General features: G+C 33.2%; 2 protein-coding genes across 4 annotated transcripts; both read right to left on the bottom strand.

The window, feature by feature from the left end:
- Positions 1-634: 634 nt before the first annotated feature.
- Positions 635-16,090, bottom strand: LOC133284485 (uncharacterized). 3 transcript variants are annotated; one of them, XM_061481502.1, is made up of 19 exons: positions 15,413-16,090; positions 14,875-14,985; positions 14,702-14,758; positions 14,457-14,533; positions 14,163-14,262; positions 12,344-12,417; positions 10,488-10,597; positions 10,298-10,401; positions 9,408-9,461; positions 9,243-9,298; positions 8,907-8,945; positions 7,328-7,469; positions 6,924-7,108; positions 5,902-5,969; positions 5,661-5,733; positions 2,976-3,037; positions 1,540-2,833; positions 937-1,133; positions 635-836 (listed from the first exon to the last, which is right to left on the bottom strand). In XM_061481502.1, exons 1-19 carry the CDS (start codon positions 15,491-15,493, stop codon positions 751-753), a joined length of 2,970 nt encoding a protein of 989 aa, XP_061337486.1. In that variant the 5' UTR covers positions 15,494-16,090; the 3' UTR covers positions 635-750. The 3 variants fall into 3 exon arrangements, with proteins under 3 accessions (XP_061337486.1, XP_061337487.1, XP_061337488.1); XM_061481503.1 differs by lacking the exon at positions 15,413-16,090 and having other exon boundaries at positions 14,868-14,988; XM_061481504.1 differs by lacking the exon at positions 15,413-16,090 and having other exon boundaries at positions 14,846-14,928.
- Positions 16,091-21,128: 5,038 nt separating this feature from the next.
- On the bottom strand, positions 21,129-24,352 carry LOC133284491 (uncharacterized). The gene is made up of 5 exons (XM_061481509.1): positions 24,138-24,352; positions 23,931-24,057; positions 23,413-23,656; positions 21,361-21,486; positions 21,129-21,264 (listed from the first exon to the last, which is right to left on the bottom strand). Exons 1-5 carry the CDS (start codon positions 24,227-24,229, stop codon positions 21,140-21,142), a joined length of 714 nt encoding a protein of 237 aa, XP_061337493.1. The 5' UTR covers positions 24,230-24,352; the 3' UTR covers positions 21,129-21,139.
- Positions 24,353-24,560: the final 208 nt, after the last annotated feature.

Genomic DNA, 24,560 nt, shown 5'->3' with positions numbered 1-24,560 from the left:
GGACAGAATCACAGAAACAACAAATATATATATATATATATATATATATACACGGAGATGATTTTCTCTTGTACTTGGAGACAAACCATCTCCTGTTATGTCACAATCGTTTTTTTGTGTTAAGTTTTTTTTTTTTTTTTTCCAAGAAAATGGTGGGATCCATTATAAACATGTTTCTATGACATAAGAGTACAAATGGCCTCCAACATAAGAAAAGATTTCGTCGTATATATATATATATTTACTTTTCTTGTTCCGAACACATTTTTATAAAATACACACATTATAAAATAATTATCAAAATTAAATACACATTATTTATTAAATATACATTATCTCTCGTACAAGATAAAAATAAATTGGGTTATCAAATACTTTTTTTAAGAAATTATTCCTGAGCATAAATAAAAAAAATTATTTCTCTAAAAAACAGGGAATAAACTAGTTATTATGTTCTCAAGTTTAACAAGAAGAAAAATCCGTAATTATCAAAAGACATAATGTAAAATTTCATCAAAACCCACATCTTACCGTAGACGAAAAATGATGAATGACGATTACCACGTGACTGAGTTTTAACATTATCGTTGTTGATCATTAAAAAAATAAAAATAAATAGAAATTGGAATGCGCTAAATTTAGATTATATCTTGAGAACTTTATAAGAATGTACAGTTACAGAAAATGGTACCTACATTGTTTAAACTAACAGGCTATAAATTACAAGTTAAAACCGAACTCGGCTTATTTTTAAAACACTACCCCCGGACCTTGACCACCATTATTAACAGCTTCTCTAGGAGAGGGTTGGGTAAGGTACAATGTGATGCAGTTACCTACACAAAAAATTTATGTGCTTATATGTTAACAATCAGCAAGCACAATGAAACACAGAGTTGCTAAAGCATCCTGCTTTTGTTGCAATCTTTCTCACACCTGTTTCATTGTGAGAGAATCCTCCATTAACAGGAGATAGGTGGATTCTGTCCATGAAGTTGATTTTAGGGGCCTCAAGAATTGCCTTGGGCAAAGTTAATGCATATTGCATGCCCCAAATTGACAGTGGCCTCATATATATGAGCGACCGGTAGTGCCCATCCATTGTAAATGCCTCTGGAGTCTGAAACCAGTATCTGTAATGGGGCAAAGGGGATGAACGAATTAATTTCCTAATATAGGAGGAGTAACTGCATACAATTTAACACTTATAACATTACACCATCTAATAACTTCTGGAATGCCATTTTCAACAATTCAATTATTAAATTAAAATAATTATCATATTTAAAAATAAGTATAGAATCAAATAATTAAAATTTTCCTTGTGTGAAAACAATGTCGTGCGTTAATTTTAACATATAGGCATGGACCACATTATCAATGTGATTGTATATTTTGTGACATTAACGAATATTAATTGATGTAAGAATAAATTTATTTACACGTTAAGAAATCCTATCTCAATTACACAGACACAAAAAAACAAGAATGCAGGTGAACCACACACAAATATGGATGACATTGGACATAAGAACTTACCCGTATCCATCTTCTGACCAGCCAGCTAGAAATATACCCTCAGCAGTTTTGAAGGCCTCCTCTTCCATTCCAGCAAGTATCATTGTAGCAGCAACACCATAGGTCACACCTGTCCATATTTCTCGAGACTGCATACAGGTCTCGTCCACCTTACCATTGGGATGCATGCCATTCACAGCACCCATCCTGCCTCCTTTAATTTTCATTACATTGAAATCGTAAACCTTCCGAAGAGCACTCTTGATTTTGAAATCATCAAAAAGGGCGGGAAGCCCTGAGGATGCTGTATACCATTGCCCAGCCAATTGATCTGCTTGAATGGATTTACTGTTACCGCTTGATCCACTGTCATAGTTAAAATAAGAACCATTCCAGAGTTTTTGTTCAAATACTGGTTTAGCCTTCAAAAACTTCCTTTTGCATGTTTCCGCAAAATCTCTGTCACCTAGTTGAAGGGCCATTGCAGCTGCAGCTTGAAGAGCAGCAAGCCAAAGACAACCACAGTAAGCACTCACACCATGGACTGTCCATGTATCATATGTTTGATCAGGGAACCCATCATTCTCAATAAGACTGTCACCATCTCTATCAAATTGATCCATGTACTCCATTGCAGCGCGGACAGCAGGCCATACATCAACTCCAAATTGCAAATCATTTGTCGCAGCAAAATCTCTATACACCTGAAGTACGAATTTTGGGTTCAGGTCCTTCCACTTACTAGTATCATGAATGTTATAAGCATTCATTTCATACCATGGATCATGTGTCCCCAAATCATGTGGCACAGCCCCAAAAACCTTACGAATTCCCCAGTTTCCCTCTGCCAAATACTTTACTTTTCTTCTATCTTCGCACAAGACAGCTTTAGCAAACTCACGCTGTATATTTAATTCAATCCTGGGAAAGAGCTCCAGAAGAGCAAATGAAGCATAGAAGTGTACATCATATGTGCACCACATGATATACTCCACACCTTCCAAGTACAAGAACCTTCCAACATCGTCATCATCATATTGTTGGTCCATCATTAAGGAATGTAAAGTGTCAATGGAGTTTCCTTTTCTAAGAGTATCCACAGATTCATTTTCATGAGAAACATCCCCACAATGTTTTCCATCCACATGATTACGTCCTCTAATAGCAGTAGAATCATAGGTACCATCTGTTGTACACTCGACAACTGCACTTTGTCTGCAGTCCACTTTAGCTTCAGTTACTTTGACAACTGAATTTTCTAACTCTTTAACCTGATCCTGGTCATTCCTCATATTCGAAGATAGCAAAGGAGAGTCTGGCAGAAAGATCAAAGCAGTCTTAATGATTTTCACCAAGACTAAACTGACAATAGACACCTCCAATGACAAACCAGACATTCATTGAAAATTACTAAAATGCATTACAAAATGCTATTATATTCATAAATAATTACATACCAATCCAAATTGTTCCTCCAGCAACAAGAAAGTAGAGTTCATTAAACAATGTAAATTTGTACCTGTAAAAAGAAAATTTAAATACATTATCCATCTTCTCCTAGACTAATAAAAGCCATGGTAAAAAAAGTTGGTTAGATTGAGGATATCAGGTTAAATAGAGGTAGAGGAAGATCAAGGAAAACTCTTTAAGAGAAATCATTAAAAAAAACCTAGATCTAAATGGTCTTTCCATAAACTTGGTATATGATAGAGCACAATGGTGTCTTTAATCCATGTAGCCGATCCCACCTAGTTGTATTATCTATCTTCTACAGACTGTATAAAATACACGAGCATACATGCTCAATTCAAAACTTAGAAATAAAATAAAACCCAGCATATATTGCTAGATTATACAAAGGGCAGGCTCATTTTGTGATTACTTCTGACTATTGGTCCTACAAACCCAACCTTTAAACAAAGGAGATTGATTAATATAATGAAATATAATATATGGAAATATCTTTTGTAAAGAACCAATTCAACCTAAAAACTTAAGCTAGTGGATGAGACTATATTAATGGTTTTATATATCTTTAACACGTCCCCTCACACTAAGAAGGGTAGACAATGCACAGGTCTATCTACCTGTGCTAAGAAATTCCACAAGAAAAAGTGGGGAGCGGTGAGGATCGAACCTGTGATACCAAGGCTCTGATATCATGTAAAGAACAAATTCAACCCAAAAGCTTAAAGCGTTAAAATCCCAATTTGGAGACGGTGAGGATCGAACTCAGTGACCTTATGGTCACTGAAGCTAAGCTCTGATACTATGTAAAGAACCAATTCAATCCAAAAGCTTAAGCTGGTAGTTGAGGCTACATTAATGATTTTATATATAACATCTTTACTTCAAATATAACAGACACCATTTATAGGATAGAGAAGTGCTTTTTTAACAAATATGAAATAGAAGTCTTTCCAAACAAAAGAGCGAGACATTAGCTAGATAAAAGCAAGTTTTTCTTTATGTCACGGTCCTATAGACCTCATGTAATATCCCAGAAAAAATAGTAACAACAAAATTAATAATGATAATAATAATAGTAGTGTGTACCCTTATGTATGGTGTTATAGGCATTGATTGCTAATAATGTGTTATAATTTGACGATAAAACTGTAACCTTAATTAGTGGTGGTTTTAGTAGTAACGTTCAGCAGTTATGGTTGGTTATCATGTAATTAGTAAATGCCAACAGTTATTTTTATTTAATTTTGTAACCATTAAGATATTAATAATAATTAAAATAATTATGATGACCATTGATTTACCTGCAATTTTTATAACTAAAATAAATATGATGATCGTTGATATTACCTATAGTTAATATCTCGGTTACAAAACTACAGCTATAAATAGGAGCTTAACCTAACTAAACCAAATCACTTCCAATTTTCAACATTTCTCCATTTCTCTTCTCCTCTCCTTCACTCTCTTCTAGTTTCAAATTTTTATTTTTCTGGCTACCAAATGCCCTTCTCTTCTCTAATTGCTTTTCCTCCTAGAAGTCATCAAACACGGAGACGAGATAATCCTAATCTCTAGGTGGTTGTAGGTTTGTTGTGTATGGAATTTTATTGGGTGTGTCCTAATCCTCTAGAAATAATAGATTAATTTTTCTATGAAATTTTGTCTAATGTAATCCTGATCCTTAGGGCATCTTAAATTAGTTTTAGATGAAATTTGATATACGTAATCCTCTATGATCGTAGGATAATTTTATATTAAATTTGTTAAATGTAATCTTAATCCTTATGGAATTTTAGGATGTTTTCATATATTATATGTAACCCTTAGGATATTTAAATTATATTATTTTAACCTCTAGAAATTAATTGGATTAATTATTGGACTTTGGCTTTACTCTGATAGATGTGAATACTTGAATTATGATTTGGAAAATTAGGATATGATGATTGGATTTGGATGATTAATAATGGAATTTGATAGATGTGAATACTTGAATTATGATTTGGAAAATTAGGATATGATGATTGGATTTGGATGATTAATAATGGAATTTGATACTTGATTTGATTATGATGAATATTTGAGTTGTGATTATTATCATCTATGTAATATTGTGATTAATGTTGTGCTGAATATTTAGTTGATAATTATCCTTATTACTTGTGTTTTGGATTGGGATTACCAGCTTTTGCTGATTGTTTATCTCTATGTTTGTGTGCTGCAATGATCCTTCGGGGGAGCAAATTTTCAGTGAAACAGGTTGCAAAGGATGAAGCTAGCAGTGAGCCGTAAGACTAACGACTCAGATATTTCTAGCTAGTCCTAAATTTTATGTATAAGACATAGTCTCTGGTTTTATTTTAATATTTATGAATGTAATAAAGTTAGCCTTGCACTTGTCTCTGTATAGATACAGCGGTAACATTTCCCCAAATTAGTTTAGATTAGCTTCCGCAATATTTATAAAATCCTAAAAAAATAATAATTTATTGTGCATTTTGGCAATTTCTTTATTATAAGAATATTTTAAAAATTGTTAGAAATTTGGGGGTGTTACACCTTAAAGGCTTTGAACATTAATTCTAGAATAGAAATTAACTAGCAATGAACCATAACTCAAAAAAAAAAAAACATGGTGATGATAAAAAAGTTTGAGATAAACTGAGAATTACCATTCTGGTAGTGTCTCATCCTTAAGAACAGGACTCTGCCATTTCTCAATCTCTTCTTCCCACCGTTTGTAATCTGTTTAGAATTCAACACCTAATAAGGTCTTTAAATGCAAGGATGAAGTCTCAAATCAACTCAGAAACATTTGTATCTTTTTCTTTTGAAAAGTGATATAATGTAACAGTAATTCAAGCAAATCATAGGCCTGAAAATTATCAATTTCAATCAAATCAGACAACATACGTGTCAATGCATCATGGGCCAAGTCTACTGCAGGTCTCTCAGAAGTTCCATAGAATTTTGTATATCTCCTGCAGTAAAAGAATTAAATTTATTAAAACAATCACACGCAAGAAACATTAGTTGTAGGGTATGTTGCATATCTTGCATTAGAGATGTAAAACCATGTATGTGCCTTCACCTAAAAGCTTAAGTTTTTTGTAGAGTTGGTTCATGACACGGTATCAAAACTCTAAGACCAAATGGTATAGAATTCAATCCTTGCATTGTTCACGCTTCAAGCACAAAGGACTATAGCATAAGGAAGCATGTTAGAGATGTAATATAAAACCGTTCATGTGTCTTCACTTAAAACTTAAAAGCTTAAGCTTTTGGGAGAAGCAGCCATGGCCAGGACCAAATTATACTATGATACCACATTCCCTTTCGTATTTGTCTGAGAAAGTGAAGGAAGGTGAAAGAAAATGAAGGAAACTGATAAAGTGTCAAGAGAAAGGCAGAGAATGTTCTCTTTAACTCTGTAATTTTTATTCTTCAAATGAACTCAAGATAGACTTCTCATATTTATACAGTCACGTAAGAACAATATGTGACAACTGTCTTTACTAAAACTTAATTGAATCCGAGGATAGTTGTAAGTCTGCCACAACAGACTCTGATACAAGCAGAATACACCTAAACTAACTAATTCTGTTTGTTAGAAACAGAAGCACAAAACTAATTTCATGAGTGTGACATTCTCTAATAGAACCAGATAGGACAGATTTTTAAAAATTTCCTGTAAGCTTAGCCACTCAAAGTCTCAAAGGCACTGCTGCTCTACTAACAAAATAAATATATCGTTGAAATTTCCCAAAAGCCAAAAAGCAACCCATGCCACTTAACAGAAAGCAACGTAAACCATATCTTGAATTGCTTCACATGTGCATGCAGATAGTATATGCACACACCTATTCTTTATTTAATATATAGAAAAGTTGTTCAAGGATAAATATTAACTAATATTCTCACAAAATATTGATTACCTGTGGAAAGTGCTGCCTTTCACGAACTTTACTTTTGGAGATGACCATGCAAGACTAAATGCAACAGTGCACTTTCCATGGGGTTCCACCCATGTGGAAGCTGAAACAGCAGCACATAGTGTCTCTCCAGGTGATGAGGGCATGCTTGGTCCAGAAGAGAAATTCCCACGGTCAAATTGCCCATCCTTAATATACAACCATTTTAATTAGAACCAAGACTGCATACTTTCCATCCCAAAAATATTAGAAAGAAGGTGCAAAGGAAAGAAGGTGCAAAGAACCATTTCAACCCAAAAGCTTAAGTTGTTAAATGATGACCACATTACTGGTTTTATATCATACTTCTGTAACAGAGGGAATGGTAAATATCATTTAGAAACCCCAAAAACACAAGTAACCAGTACCTGCACCATTTTAGACCACATGCCTTCTGCTGTTATGCTACATCCTTCTGACAGCCCAAAACTTGGCAAAACAGAAACACTAACATTCTGTGTCTCACTTGCAGCTATGGCAAAAGTAACAGGAGGGTTATCGCTTGCTGTCCTGCAATATTGAAATGACCTTAAGAATGTATCCACCAAAATTATCAGTTATATAGCTGTTCTGGAGACTGGAGAGCCCAATTACAAATCCATATGTATATTTATGTATAATGTATATGTACGTGCATTCAAATATTTAAAGCCCGAAGAGAGGAAACTGGAAACTTGAAGTGTAGAAGCTAAATACAAACATTACAAAAACAAAATTGCTTAGGAAAAAGAAAATAATAGAACTAAGGAATTTGAAATTCCTTAATGTACGAAGCCCATATACTACTTAATACAACATGGGTAGAATATGACATGGATATTGGGATGCGAGAAATTCTTAACAATTCAAGATATGATAATATGGTCTAGATATGTTAACACAATTTAAAAAACAAAAAGAAAAGGAAGAATAAGAAGACGACAATTGCTATAAAACACATAAGACAGAGGAGGAAGATGATGCTTCAATGGTCAGTGAAGAGGATGTATGATTTGTTTCAATGGTCAGTGAAGTAGATGTGCTGAGAACAGAAGCGACGTGAGACACCACAATGACGTGCAAGACTAGCAACATTGTGAGAACCAGAACTGGAAGCAATTAGCAAGAGCAGTGGCACTAAGAGACCCAGAACCAGAAGCAATGTATGAGAGAGCTATGCATGATGTGTGAAACCCAGAAGCAGAAGTGAAGTCCTAGCTCTAGCCCTTTCCCATTTTACTGTGAAACATGCTATGTGTGCAACAGTAAAGTGTTGGGGGTTAATATAAATATGAAGGTATCGTATTTTATGGTTAAGCTGTATCTTTGTGTGATAAGCCATATCTGACCCATATTCCAAGCGTATCGGTCAGGAAAACTTAAAAAAAAAAAATAGAGGATATTCCTTAGGTAGGTATATATGCATATTACATATGTATCGATGTTGTTATGCATGTGACACTGATACTTAGCCAATTTTAGAGTATTTGGGTTTTATAGTCCTTAATTCAATTTTACAAGTTCATTGAAAAATCCCAAACCAAATATAACCCAAAGTGAAAACAATCTATTTCAGAACAGTGCTTTTATCTTCATCTATTTCGGAGATGTCTTATCAACCCAACTCCTAGGGAAACGCATCTTTCTAGTCCATATCGGGCTCAGCTCGTTAATAAGTACAGCAAGAGCACCTTTAGTCTATTCAAAACCTTCGAGGCATTCACCTATTAAGCATTTGCATATAAAATATGGATAATATATTTCTCATGTTACATGAGATAATTTTGTCTCATGCTCATACAAAAAAGTGGTTGGGACACACTTTTTTCTTTCTCTCTTTTCTCCTTAGTGGGTTTCACTCACTTTTTTGTGTACTGCATGAAACATGAGAAACATATTCCCCATAAACTATATAAAGAAATATGCAAACCAACCGTCATATATAGCTTATAAGGTTTGATAACTTGCTTGTGATATAGAAGTACACCGGAGACTCCATCTTCAGCTCTATGAATAAAAAATAAAAAATGAGTTAAAAAATTGTTTAAAGCTTGTGCTATGGATAAGCATACATATATCAAATTAAGGACAAATCCCAGTGCACAAAGGCTCGCCAACTTTGCAAGGGTTGGGATGAGGGTCAACTATACGCAGCATTATCTTTGTATTTTTACAAAGAAGCTGTTTCCTTAACTCAAACATGTGACCTCCCAACACAAAGGAGCAACCTTACAATTTGCTATGGGGTCGCCCTCCATACATATATCAGATTAAAAGGAAAAAAAAAATATAATAAAAACTCACATGAATGGTTCATTCACATGATCTCCTGATTTGTGTGAGCTTCCACCAATGGAATTCTGCAGAAAACTAATATTGATGATTATTTACCCATGGCCCAGTTATTTTACCACCCTATATCTTTTACAACAAGTGAAAACAATGCTTTAGAACAAAATAATATCTTACCGCCCAAGTAAATAGAAGGCTGACTTTAGCTCTTTCCTTACCAGTGTTTACCAACTACAAAATAAACAAGTACAGCTCTTCAATTAGCTTGAGAATATATGTTACAGCATATCAAAAAACAGTGAAACTAAACACGGATATAACAGATAATATAAAAAGAATGTAAGATACAAAAAATGTATAGTAACTTTTTGATTTATTGTGGAACTCTACGTGTTCTACAGCTATAAACGACTAGTTGTTGAAATTATTTTGGGTTCTGATAAGTCTTTTAATATTTGAAAGATATATCTTACTTTGTTGTTGCTAGCTGGTAGTAAATGTATTGTATACTAGGTATTTATCATTTTTCGATGTTAAAAAAATAGGGGAAAGTGTCAAAATTTCAATAAATTCTAAAGTATAATCATTTTGGAATATAAAGTGCAGTAGTCCAAATAAAATACTTAACCATTGAGGGAGCTTTTAATTCCTAAAGGGGTTTTATCAAGATGGAACGTGGCTTGATTCAATGAATGAGTTAGAAACTGGAAAAAGGATTTGCACAAAAACATCTGAGAAGGATCAAAAGAGAAAGAATCAAACCAATGCAACTGATTTGTGACAAACAAACAACCTATTACAATGCATCCAACCCAAGTCTTCATGAGAGAACCAAACATAGAATTGTCATTTCATACAAGAGAATACTATAGTAGATGCTATGCTACTTGGACATAAATAAGAGAAACGCCCAATTAATGCTTTCAAGTTTCAACTAAGAAAGTTAAACTGCAGCTACTAGTCTGTACTTTGTATAATAAAATATATCAATAAAAAAAACTGCAAACAATATTAACGCATTCCCTTTTTTGACAGATAAAAAACAATAGTTGAAGAAAATTATATACCGTATAGACAAAAACAGCAGCAGGTAGACTGCTTTCTCTATAGTTATGTGGTATGAATGGGGATATCTGCCGGCACGATATTTTTAGTTCTGGGTCTGGCTCACCTAAGAATAAGAAAACAGCTATTAAACAAAGAATTCACACGGATCACACAAATTTAGTAAAGGAAGAACTAAAAAAATTAAGATACCATCATAAATTGTCCAAGCTCTTGGAAACAAAGCATGGTAAGTTGAGTGTTGGCCACTTAGATTCCATCCCCATGAAGATATACCCCGATCATCAGCATTCCTGCTAGATCTGAAAATAAATTAACATGAAAAATTTGAGTCCAGGTATAAGGATCTAGATACATGGAAAGCACCCAACATACCAAATATTCTTGACAAGCAGAATCCAGAATTCAAAATATACATATTGCCAGACAGAACGTTTAACATTGTGCTAACTTGACCTCTTGGTTACATTTGTCAATCTTCACATGGGTGTTAAATGGAAGACAATTATATTAGTCAAAGATTTGTAGAATATTATGTTATGTCCCAACTTAGTAATTACAAACAACATACATATCCTGCCAAGCCTGGCAATTATTTCCATAATCTGAAACTTTCCTCTAAAACAGAAATGAAAATGTTAAGCACTTGGCACGGAGAGCTTTGTCGCCCTTTTGGTCCTATCTGGCTCGAACCAGATTAGTCAAGTAATCAATGAATTGGTGGAGATATCTCAAAAAAAAAAATTTAAGCAAAATTATTAATTGGTATTTTCTATATATAACCCAGAACTTACATTCAAGCAATCAAAAAGGATAGTGAGAGGATCATTGGATTTTGGGTAAAATTGTTGGTATTAACTTACCAATCATTATCACCCAAGCAAACACCAGATTGTTATACAAAGAACTAATTAGATCTAACTATACCACTGATAGTTGTCATTTGCCAGTAGTGAGTATTCTCTTTTTACCAGATAGAAGAGATATAAAGAAGGGCATAATGTAATAAGAGAAGGAAATCAATCAATATGCTGCTTAATATTTCTTATTCTTACTATGGTTGCAAGAGTGCATAATCAAAGCTTATCATCACAATGAAAAGGTCTAGGGAAGAGAGAGGATTGTGAAACGCAGAACAATGAACTTAAGAAAAAAGTAAAACAAGATAAAGAAATGGCAATTAAAATTTTTTATTAGAGAAGAAAAGGATATAGGAGTGAACATGAGGACTAGAAACCCTATTAAGATTCAAACAAAAAACAAACAAACAGAAAATAAAGAAGAAATAAAGGAAACACAAGCACCAGAAAAAATAAAAAAGTAAATGAAATTTTTTACAAGTGCAATATAGCTCTCCACTCCCTCCAAATATGCAAGGGATATATTCCGACAAGGAAGCTGTTGGTAAAGTACCAAATAGAGGACACAAAAATGATCCTATCACCCAACAACATTTAAGAAAATTACAAACACTCCGTTCCACCCGAATTCCAAGCCAAAAAAAAATAATGAAATGTAAACCACCGTAAGATATTACCCTTATAAATAAAGAACTGCTCCAAACTTGAAAGACACACCCAAAATGCACCAAAAACAGAAAACAATTTAGTCCAAGTAGTGACTTGAATATAAGCTTGACTGCTTGACAAAATCTAGACTCACCTCAACTGAAACAATCTATATGTTTTCTAAAAATAACAGAAAAAGAATAACAAGATAAAAGAGTAAATTCCATTGAAGTCATTATCCCTAACCTCTAGCATTTTTCTTCGGCTAAGAACCAAGCTACTTCTCACAGACTAAAGCTATGCATTTTTATGCCTTATCCAAGATGTGCTCTCCAGGACAAGATCACCAAAAAGAGCACAGATACCCACCAATTATCACCTAATTTACTAGCAGTGGCTGGAACTAATAAAGCAGTAACAGCAGCATAACAACGAATCCAAATTTCAATTACTATATATAAAGCTATTTTGAATAAACTAATGTAAGAATGTTACATTTATGAAATATTGTTTGCCAAACTTCCATTCATTCTTCCTTACCCTAAACCTTCATGCTGTCCAGGAGCCAAAACTGATGCAAATTTTTTGCTTCCTCCATCTCTACTTATAAAAATCTGCAATAGAAGTAAATAAATCAGATATTCTGAATATAAGCCGCAGTTCTGAATGGCCATAAACAGTAAACCATTCCAGGTTATAGATGAAAAGACCACAGGTTTTACCTCTATACAAAGAGAAACCCCCTCAAAAAAATCAAACAGAAGGAAAAGAGAGCCACAGAAGTTTATCTCGATCGTATGTGTGCAGACACTATTTATGAAGCAAAATATACACACAGTAACAACTGGTGAAACTAGAAACTAAGTTCCATACTTTCAATTTCTTCTTTTCTGGAAGAAAGCTCAGGGCTCTGTCTCATCAAGTAGAAAACCAGTAACACCAATAGAGTTAAGATGCTCAAATACATAACGCCAATGATTAACTTCTATTTTTATTTCTTTTTGCACAGCAGCACTCTGACTCATCACGTTGTCTGTCTACTTTTAAAAATTAATTTCAAATCGTGATGAAATTCTTAACCTTTTTACATGATTAATTTTGTCATGCTTGTCATCATAACTTCAAATAAAAAAATCAATTATTATAATTGCAAGGTTCTTAAACATTACACAAACATTCAGAAGAAAATTTATCAATTTATGCTATTGGCTCAACATTTGCTGACTCTAATTTCATATCTCAACCCAGCAACAACAACCAAGCCTTATCCCAAAAATTAAATAACTACATTTTTATGGGGGTTTAAATTATTATACTTGGGAAGATTTTGATGTTACTTTAAACTTTTTCCTTAACAAAGAGAAACCCCCTCAAAAAAATCAAACAGAAGGAAAAGAGAGCCACAGAAGTTTATCTCGATCGTATGTGTGCAGACACTATTTATGAAGCAAAATATACACACAGTAACAACTGGTGAAACTAGAAACTAAGTTCCATACTTTCAATTTCTTCTTTTCTGGAAGAAAGCTCAGGGCTCTGTCTCATCAAGTAGAAAACCAGTAACACCAATAGAGTTAAGATGCTCAAATACATAACGCCAATGATTAACTTCTATTTTTATTTCTTTTTGCACAGCAGCACTCTGACTCATCACGTTGTCTGTCTACTTTTAAAAATTAATTTCAAATCGTGATGAAATTCTTAACCTTTTTACATGATTAATTTTGTCATGCTTGTCATCATAACTTCAAATAAAAAAATCAATTATTATAATTGCAAGGTTCTTAAACATTACACAAACATTCAGAAGAAAATTTATCAATTTATGCTATTGGCTCAACATTTGCTGACTCTAATTTCATATCTCAACCCAGCAACAACAACCAAGCCTTATCCCAAAAATTAAATAACTACATTTTTATGGGGGTTTAAATTATTATACTTGGGAAGATTTTGATGTTACTTTAAACTTTTTCCTTAACTTCTTCAGGTGGCCTATGGGCAAAGGTTAGTTGCTATATACAGAGGCACTAAGATTCTTCCAATTGACAGAGTGCTAGAGCAAGACCATTTTTGCTGTACAACCAAAAAAACACCATTTGCAGAGGTAATGGGTATATGCATTAAATACCATGCATGCATATATGATTCTATGTGCAATATTAATATTATAATTTTATATAATTCACTTCTAAAGATACATTCTAAACACATTGGTAAAATTATATAAAGACAATCAGGGAAATAAATCCACACATTTACAGATACTAATCTTAAAAAAAAAATGTAAGCACATTTGAAGCCATAAAATTAGAGAAGAATATAGCAGGTCAATAGTAAGTGGAAAAACAGGACTTACAGAAAACTGGTTGGCCATGACAGGTGACGCTTCACATAAACCAGGAATAATTTGCCATTGTCGGAACTCACCTCTAAATCCTCTTGATATGCTGCCACTCCTGTGAAGGTATATAGCAATGTTCAAATCAATACAATAAGAAAAAGACTTATTTGATTTGGAAAATTACTACTAAGGGCCAATGCATAAACATATTTATAAAGAATAGCCCATTAACCATTTGAATGGTATACACTATACAAGATTGACCATTCAAGTGATTAATTGGTTGCTTTCAATTGGACCACATCATACCCCATCCCTCCGAGTGGAACTCCTTGTGATGCAGATGGCTTGCAACTTTCTCGAGTGAAAGGATCTATAGGTGCTTTCTGCAAAAATCAGGCTAACAAAATCAAGTTTGGAATCTTAAGCTTCAACATTCTAATCTGATACAAGTTTATGAACTCTTATATCAGACCCTCTTTCACACACACAAAGACACTAGAGAGAGAGAGAGAGATGAAAGACCAAAGAATAAAGAAGAATTTGAAATATACCCTTCCATGAGAAGCCTCTTCCCTGACATATGACCACATGCGTATACCTAATCGAACCTGAAATTTGAAAGCTACTAGACAGTTAGAAGAGATAGTATATGCAAAGGATTCACATCTATTAAACCAGTAAATCCATGTAGTTACTTAGGCAGAGAGAGAGAGTAACCACTTGCCATCTTCATAGCTTCCATAAAAGTTATTTTAAATTCTTTAAGAAGATTGGCATGGCTGTTTAATCTCCTTCTCCAAGCTTGTTCAGGTGGAGCAGCACTATCGAAATCAAACTGCAGAAAGGGTGCGAGAGAGACAGATTTACTTCAAATGTATTTAACTATCATCAACACATGTGGCACCAGCCGTTGGCTAAGCTACAATATTCGTTTAATTTAGCAGTTGTTTTTAATGGTTATAGGTAAGATCATATATTCCACGAAGAAAGTATTCAGAGTTTCACATCACATGCAAATGCAAATTTTTCAGACAAAAGATGCGGCATCATCACAAGACTAGGATGCCAATTCACCAAAAACAAAGAACATAGTCCTGATGAAAAAAATTAAAAGCTTCAAGCTACAAAATTTGAGCGACCTAGAAATCATCGAAATAAAAAAATCACTGAATTTTCAACAAAAACAAATTGCAACTTTTCATATCAGCTTCAGAACAACCAAATAGGACAAAAAAGAAAAAAAAAACAGAGAGGAAGCTTACCTGTTGTAAAGTGGATTTACTGATATACTCTTCAGGAGGCCATGAATTCTTTCTACAATGAAAAAGATTGCCGCTAACCATGCTGCCAGACTCTTTATATCCACAACACAGAAATCTCTTCGAAGAAGAGATCGACCAAAACAAAAATCGCTTGGAACAGATCGTCGTGGAATTTAACACCCACCCGTACAATACAACCACTTTATATTGAATCCAAAACAACAATAAATGATTGATATTGAATTGAAGGAAGCACGCCAAGTAGAACCAAGCCCAAGCAAGCTTCAAATTAATAATAATAATAATAATAATAAAGTAGCACTTAGCTCTCCAAGATCTTGCTTAAAATTATCCCCAAAATCTAAACTCTATCAAACCAAAACATAAACAGAGAGAGAGAGAGAGAGAGAGAGTTTTTGAAGTTAGAGCGAAGAGTGTTCAAATTAAAACTGAGAAGATCTGTTATCAAAAAAAAAAAAAAACTGAGGAGATCGAATATGTTATGGAAAATGGGAGATTCGATTGTGAGCAGAGCGATTGATGCGTGGCGGGATGAGGAACAGCCGCCTGTACCACCGAGTCAGGGGACTCACTCACTCACTGGGTTGGGTGGGTTTCAAACTCGGATCGCCAGGGAAAGAAAAAGAATTGAATATGGTAATGAAAAGCAAGAGAGCACGCCCCGGCGACCTTTTTAATTGTTAATTTATAATTTGTTATGTTATTCTCTCTTTCTTCTAACTCACTATCTCTTAATATTTATTTATCAATAAATTGGGTATTTGGTGGTGAAGAACTTTCAATTGGATTGAAGCGTGCATCACTTATTTTTCGTCTCCCTTTCATTATGTCTTAAATAACGGTCCACGTTGATGTCGGTATTCTGTACTATGCTTTCGTCCTCTTAAACTATTTAATACTTTTATAAATAAATGTTCGAATTTTGTTTTTTATTTCTTCCCTAGGTAATGGAGACAAAAAAATTTAATTATTGTATTTTAATTAAATAATTACACATTTATTGCAGTTTTGAAAATAATTACGGATCCATTGCACAATGTGACGCCTTTTTTGGCGTCACATGTGACGCCTCATTTAGGCGTCTCTCAGGGAAGACGCCGTCGCCCTAATGGGGCGTCTTTCATGAGGTGTTGACACGTGTAATATTTTTTTTCAAAAAAAATTAATTTAATCATAAAACTTCTGAAGGTCATAACGTTTGACTCGAGTATCTAAATCAGGTAATTCTTTTTTTGATTCCACATAACTTTTCGAGATCTACGCAATGACATCTCATTTAACATATTTTATTTCTCACAAACACAATTTAAATTTGCAAGAATGGTATTATAAGAGCGGTTAAACCAAGAAGCCTTTGAGTTCCGGGTTTGTGATTTAATATAAAAAAATAAATTAAATTTTGATTTGTGATTTAATTTTTTTTATTATAACAAAAATTTGGTTTGTGATTTAAATTTAAAATAAAAAAAATTATTATTAATAAGAAAAACAAAATAAAGATTTGATTTGTGATTTAAACTAAAAAATCAATTTGAAAAATCGGTAGAAATAAACAAAAAAAAAATTAAATAGATCTGTAATTATTTCTAAAACTGTAATAAATGCGTAATTATTTTATTAAAAACCATTAAATTAATTTTTTTTCCAATTAAATAAATATTCTAAATCTCTAAGGAAGGAAGATATTATTTTTGAAATTAATGATTAATGCTATAAGCTTCTGGGTTATTATTCGTGGTCTGAAATTAATGATGGATTATGAATGTTTTTCAAAAATAAAATTACCTAAATTAGGCGTGATGGCCTCTTGATTGAAACCCAATTTAGACGTGATTGGTGATGTGTCAGGTGTTGACACGTGTTACATTTTTAAATTCAGAAGACTCTGAGTTCTGCGTTTGTGATTTAATATAAAAAATAAATGTGATTTAATTTAAAAAATATAATTTTTTATTTTTATTATAAAAAAAATTTGGTTTGTGATTTAAAGAGTAAACACCATTTTTGGTCCCTGACAATATCTACGAAATCTTTTTTAGTTCTCGCAATAAAAAAGGACCAAATTGGTCCCTAAAAGTATAAAAAAAGGGCCACGTTAATGACGGAGGAGTTGACATAAGGACTAACGTGGCCCTTTTTCATAATTTTAGGGACCAATTTGGTCCTTTTTTATTGCCAGGGACTAAAAAGGATTTCGTAGATATTGCCAGGGACCAAAAAGGGTGTTTACTCTGATTTAAATTAAAAGTAACAATTATTATTAATAAGAAAAACAAAATAAAGATTTGATTTGTGATTTAAACTCAAAAATCAATTTGAAAAACTATATTAATAAAGGAAATAATTAAATAAAGAGTAAACACCCTTTTTGGTTCCTGGCAATATCTACGAAATCTTTTTTAGTCCCTGGCAATAAAAAAGGACAAAATTGGTCCCTAAAATTATAAAAAAATGGCCACGTTAGTCCTTATGTCAACTCCTCTGTCACTAACTTGGCCCTTTTTTCATACTTTTAGGGACCAATTTGGTCCTTTTTATTGCCAGGGACTAAAAAGGATTTCGTAGATATTGCCAGGGACCAAAAAGGATGTTTACTCTTAAATAAATATTCTAAATCTCTAAGGAAAAAGGATTACCTGATTTAGATTTAAATTATGTTTGTGAGAAATAAAATATATCAAATGAGATGTCATTGCGTAGATCTCGAAAAGTTATGTGGAATCAAAAAAAGAATTACCTGAATTGGATACCCGAGTCAAAAGTTATGGCCTTCAGAAGTTTTATGATTAAATTATTATTTTTTTGGAAAAAAAATGACACGTGTTAACATCTCATGAGAGACGTTCCATTAGGGCGTCTTCCCTTTGGTGAGAGACGCCTAATGAGGCGTCACATGTGACGCCCAAAAAAGGCATCACATTATGCAATAGATCCGTAATTATTTTCAAAACTGCAATAAATACGTAATTATTTAATTAAAATGCAATAATTAATTTTTTTGCCAGGTAACGGAACCCGACTTAATTTGGTTTGATCATAATCATACCCACATGTAGAGTGCCTCTCTCAAATTAAAATATATTTATTTTCAATAGAGAGGACATAATAAGATCGGTTGTTATATCTTATTTTTATTCATTATTTAGTAAAACAACACGATATAATAACTTATCCCATTGACTCATTTATCCCATTACAACAGAATAAGTTATCGTTGTAATAGAATAAGTTACCTTAAAAAGAAATTGGGTTATTAATGGATAAAACAACAAAACAAATATCGTATTGGGATATGCTCTTCTCCTATAAATATTACTAGGCATGTAAAGGAGGGTCAGCCCTTGCCACTATCATTGTTGTCTTAGCCACCATCATTATCACTAGCTACAATCACCTCCGCCACCGATCAACCTCCACTATTGTCATTGGTCACGGCCAATGTTGTTGCAGCCACTATCACTATAGCACCAACCATCATTATCATCGTTGCTGTCACCCCTAACCACCAGACAACAATTATCATCACCACTATTAGCCACCATCATAATTGTCATCAATCAGCCACCACAATTGTCATCAGTCAACAACACCACCACCACTTCCACCAACAACCCACATTTTTTACCATCACACCAACCACCGCCACTAATCGTTGTCATTGGTCATTACCACCACCACCACTAACCAGCCATTAGGGGTGTAAATGGGTCAGGCTGGCCCAGTCCAGCTTACGACCCGGCCTACATTGAGCTCAGCTCAGGCCCGTCCTTTCAGAAAAGTAGAGTAGGCTTAGACTTATAAAAAAGTTTCTTTAACAAATAGGCCATATGCCAATTTTGTCAAGCCCGGCCTACAGCCTTGTAGGCTGACCTATTTAATTTATTAAAATAAAATAATAAAATAATATTTATTTTATGTGGCAAAGACACAAAGTACCAAATACCAATATCTCTTACTTTTTGTGCTATTTTATTTTATGAAAGGAAAACTTGTTTAATGTCTCTAAATTTTACATGTTGTTGCAGCTTAATACCATGGAGCAATGGGTACCTTGCTGGATTATGATGTTACTGATGAAGATCTTTCAATAATACTCTTTTTTTCCTTGTCTTGATGGTGATTTAAAGAATTTTAGATGAATGATATTCTTTTGTAGACTTTATTTCAGCATCCAGTAATTATATTTTTCTTATTTTTTCCATTTCTTTGATTCTATTCCTCTATGATATACATTCTAGAGCTGGGGTATTATGTTGACTCTTTCTTGTTTGTCATTTTTTTTCTTATGAGAAGTACTAGTGCATGCATGAATGGAACTTTCTTTGCTCTATACAATTATTTTTTTCGCTTAGTATCTACAGTGGGAGGCCAACAAGGCCTGTAGGCCATGTTAGACTTTCTTATTTTTAAAAATGGGCCAGACTTGGCCTACAAATAAAGCCTTTAATAGGCCAGTAGGACAGATAGGCTGAATTTTTTTTTACGTAGGTTTGAGCCATGAAGGCCAAAGTCCGGCCCAACCCAGCCCATTTACACCCCTACCAGCCATCACCTTGGGCCACAATTAATTTGAAATTGAATTTTTAGAATTTTTTTTGCAAGGATGTAATTTTTTATTTTAAAAAATGCAAGTTATTTTTGTATTTTAATATATTTTATTTAAAATTGTGATTTTTAAATTTTTTTGATAGTTTAAAAGAACTAATGTGTAAATAAGTAAAAATAATTTTTAAAAAATTATATGAAATTTTATTAAAAAGGATATTTTTGTCAATTTATATTATATCATAATACTATATGATTAGTCTCAAACACCAAATAAAGTAAGATTATTATATCATAATTAGTGCACAACAATCACGGAATAAGATGCTAACCTCATGGCTTTTACGTTAATACTCTACTGTGGATATAATTACCTGACATGAATAAAACACTTGAAATCCAAATCAAGTTTGCTACGCAGGTCGCTTCAAAGTTTCCTACTACTTGATCCCTAACCCACGTAAGTTTTTAAGGATGGAGTTTGCACCCTCGATTACTTGTGGATTCATCAATCATGGTTACATTTAACAATTGTAGTGTTTGATTGAGAATTTTAGGCTCATAACTACTAGCTTTGTCCATGAAGAAGAAAAAAAAAAAAAAAAAGGCATATCGCAGTTTTTAAAGCATTAACAGATTGAATTCTTCTCTCTACAGATGTATCAATTATGCTATACCAATAAATTTCTCTTTCAATTGACAAATACCTTTTAAATGGAGCAGCCAAGCAATAGTGAAACTTTAAGGATACATAACCTCTTGTTACAATGACTGGCGATTCCAAATATGTACACTAGCAACATTTCACAATAGATAACCTTCCACGAGACATTGCAAAAGTTTTGAACAATTCTTCTAACCATTTTAGGATTCAAGCAAAGCAACTGAGTCATCCGTATAACAATGAATAGCAACACATGATACCATCGGTAATACGTGCCAAACTTTATTTATTTATTTTGCAATCCTTTTGAACATTCAAGATTATTAAATTAGTAAGGTAAATGTTGACATTTTGAACATATAACTTGGAGAAAACAAATTATAGATTAAAGTGAATTCAGTATCTACACACTTCGAATGACTTTCTGTCTAGTGCATTGATGTCAAAGCTACAAAGTAACAAACTTTTTTTCAAACACGTACATGTAAAATTCAAAATCAATGCCAGTCTACTATTCCTCCAAGTGAGGTGGATCCCACCCCCTCCCATACTTCATTGAAGCCCAATTCCTCGTTGTCAACCCCTTCCATGTCGTAGTCCCACCAGCCGCGACCATTTGCATCTGCTTATTAAATAATGTTAACCTTAATGTCTATGATAGATTTCAAATCCACCATCCAAATATAACACAAAATATATATACACATGTAAATCATACAGTGATTATAAAGAGGTCTTGGCTTTTTGTTGCTGGAGTTATTTTCAATTTGTCCTTTTGGCTTCAACTTTGATTCACCTCCAAGAACTACCACATGCTCTCGAACAGTTTGGTTCTCGTTTCCAGCTATTAACATATGCAACAAGGTCCAGAGAGGAAACAATAACGCTATTAAATGTTCCAAAAAAAAAATTGTAAAAAAAGGACTAGCATGTCTTAATATTGATCCAGAGCTCTACAAGTATTTGACTGTTCAATTGCAAACCTAATAGTCATTCTTTTTTATGGCAGTCTTTTTATTTTTTATTTTTTTATTATGGCAGTCTTTCGAAGAACAGCAAACAGAGAAACTTTGGGCCTGTTTGATTGTGTTCTGGTTTTTTTGTTCTTAAAACTGTTTTGAAAAATAATTATGGAAACAGTTGTATTCTATATTTTTTTTCTTTTTGAAAGTTAAAAACCAAAACAAAAAACAAAAACAATTCAGACATGTTCTCTAAATTTGATTCTAAAAACAAAAGAACAGTTATAGTTTTCAAAACATTTTTTACAAAAAATGTGCTACCAAATGATTTTTTTTGTTTTTTTGTTCTGAAAACTAATAAACTGATTTTAAAAATAATAATCAAACAGAGCCAGACCTCCGTAAAAAATGGCTTCATGTATATCTTTTAAGGCATGCTATCACATTCACATCAATTATCCACTAAAAGTATATTCATCTGGTCGAAAACTATGATGTTATGCGCAAATAAGCAAGACCCAGTTCTTTGGGTGATTCACGTGTAATAGTCACGCTCAAAATCATCCTCCAACCAAGGCAAAGGAAACAACTTTGCAATCCTTCTGGGTGCTTTACCACAAAACTAAAATTTATATGCGTGCATTAAGAGATATATGAAAAACTATTAATTGGGCATTCACTTAAAATCTCAATGGATTAAATTGGTTCTTTACATGATATCAAAGCGGATGTGTCTAAATGGTCACGAGTTCAATCCTCACAATCTCCATTCTATGGATAAAAAATAATTAAATATTGTGAAATTTTTTAGAACAGATAGGCTGACTTGATTGCATCATTTATCCTTCAAGTCCAATAGACTCTCATATGAGAAGACGTATTAGAGATACATAAAAAACCACTAACTGCATCTTCAGTTAAAAGTTTAAGCTTTTAGACTCAATTGATTCTTTAGATTAACTATAGGTTTGACTATAAAGTGGAAGCTTCTCTAGAGAATAGTGGGTTCATGAGTCACGACACCAAGCTAGCCCCAAAAAATAAAGGTGTTTTAGCATTAACAGCCTTCTCAATCTCAATCACAATCACTATACAGCTGCCCCTATACCCAATAAAGAATCATTTGAATATTGTATGATTGATAAATATTCAAGAATACCAAAAGTTGTGGCCAACTATAGAAGTATTTCTCAAACAATAAGAAACTAAAAGCAGTATGAGGTTCTCACCAGAGTCATCTATAAGGCTGAACAAACTCAAAAAACTGAAATCATGTTATATAGTAAAAGTAAAGGAAGCCCATGAACAAGGGGCCAAAGGATGAAATCAGAGATACAAAGAACTTGATCCTCCAAAGATGGATTTAAAGCAGTTTTCAGTCTAAATTACTACTTTTTTAAAAATTTCAAGAAAAATAGACTGAATCTTAGATGTAGTTATAACATTAATAAACACTTTGGGAAAACAAGCTAATGTGAAATGATTAGTCAAGAAAGCTTTAGGTAATAATTCTATGATTGGATTATTTTTTTGAGAGGTAGGATATTCATACTGCTAAAATTTTCTACTGCTATTCTAATTACCATTGGATTCAAATTTTCTTTTCTTTTCTCTCTCTTCATTCAACTTTTTCTCTAATCCAATGGTGATTAGAGTGGTAGTAAAAAATTTTGGTAATATAAATATCTTACTTCTTTTCCTTAATATCGTTTAGAAATTTCCAGTCCGAAAAACAAATAATAAAGTACATACTAAATCGTTGATTTTAACAACCCCCGGCTCAAATTTATTAGGATGGAAAGGCAAACCTTGAAATGGGTTTTTCCTTTTCTTTGATTCTTGAATATCATCTGCCACTGAATTTTCTAATTCATCAACACCAAATGGACTAACAAAGTCTTCTTTTTCGTCTTCAGTATGTTTGAACCTTTCAAAAATCACCTTTTCATCACCGACATCTTTTCTCTCTTCTTCAACTTGTTTGACAGCTCCACCCTCCTCACCTTTCGGTACTCTTAAACTCAAAGGTGAAAGAAAGGGCGTCGATGTTCCCTTTTAAAAAAAATAAATAAATAGAGAATTTCAACAAAAAAAAAACAACCATGTGCTTTTGAATTGAATGATGAATAAATCAACACACTTATTAGCTGCTTGTTTATCGTTCAACATCATCAACCCGCCCAACACATCCCCTACTTGTTTAGCATTAAATAATCTATTGTGTGCATTCATCTGTTAACTGTTAAGCAATATCTACAAGGTTAAAAAACGGAATTAATAAATTTTTTTTTATTTAAAAAAAAGAAAGCAAATGATATAAAATTACCGGAACCGTTTGAGGGAGTAGAGAAGGTTTTGGTAGCCTGCGGTCGAGGAAGTGTGAAAGCGAGACATGCTTGGACTGGCTCTTTTTTGAAGCTTGATTTCTCACACTTCCTTCAGAATCGTTAGATCTGATTCCAGTTCAAGCAAAAGTGTTATCACAAATCCATCGAGTTTTTTTAAGTTAAGGAACCAAATAAAGATAACTTACGGATTGCATGGGAGAGAGCCGAAGCTTGAAGCAATAGTTCGCTGCCCGAAAACCCTAATCGATGTTGGTTTTGACTTTGAGTTCATTTGCATTCGGAATTTGATTGAATTGCCAAGGCCAAGGGAATTTCAATTAGCTTTTGTTTTATTTTTTTCAATTAAATAAATGGGAGGGACGATTAGTGTGTGACATCGCGAAACTTTTCCCGGGGAAGGAAAAAGTGTTTCGTTTTCAATGATTCAAAACATTTGGAGTTCCGCGCCATGAGAAAGAAAATAAAGGAATGGGCCCGTTACCCATGAAAAATACCCAATCAGGTCCATAACCCGACTTGAAATGTGCCAAATCTGTACCCAAAAAAAGAGAGAGAGTAAATACCATTTTATTTGTAAAGATAGGTACTTCCGGTCAAATTTAACACTT

This window comes from Gastrolobium bilobum, unplaced genomic scaffold (genome assembly GCF_033153095.1).
Source record: "Gastrolobium bilobum isolate Gb01-03AN ecotype WA unplaced genomic scaffold, APGP_CSIRO_Gbil_v1 utg7094, whole genome shotgun sequence".
Classification (NCBI taxonomy): domain Eukaryota; kingdom Viridiplantae; phylum Streptophyta; class Magnoliopsida; order Fabales; family Fabaceae; genus Gastrolobium; species Gastrolobium bilobum.
Note: the sequence above shows the minus strand (reverse complement) of the source record. Positions and strands in the feature narration are given on the sequence as shown.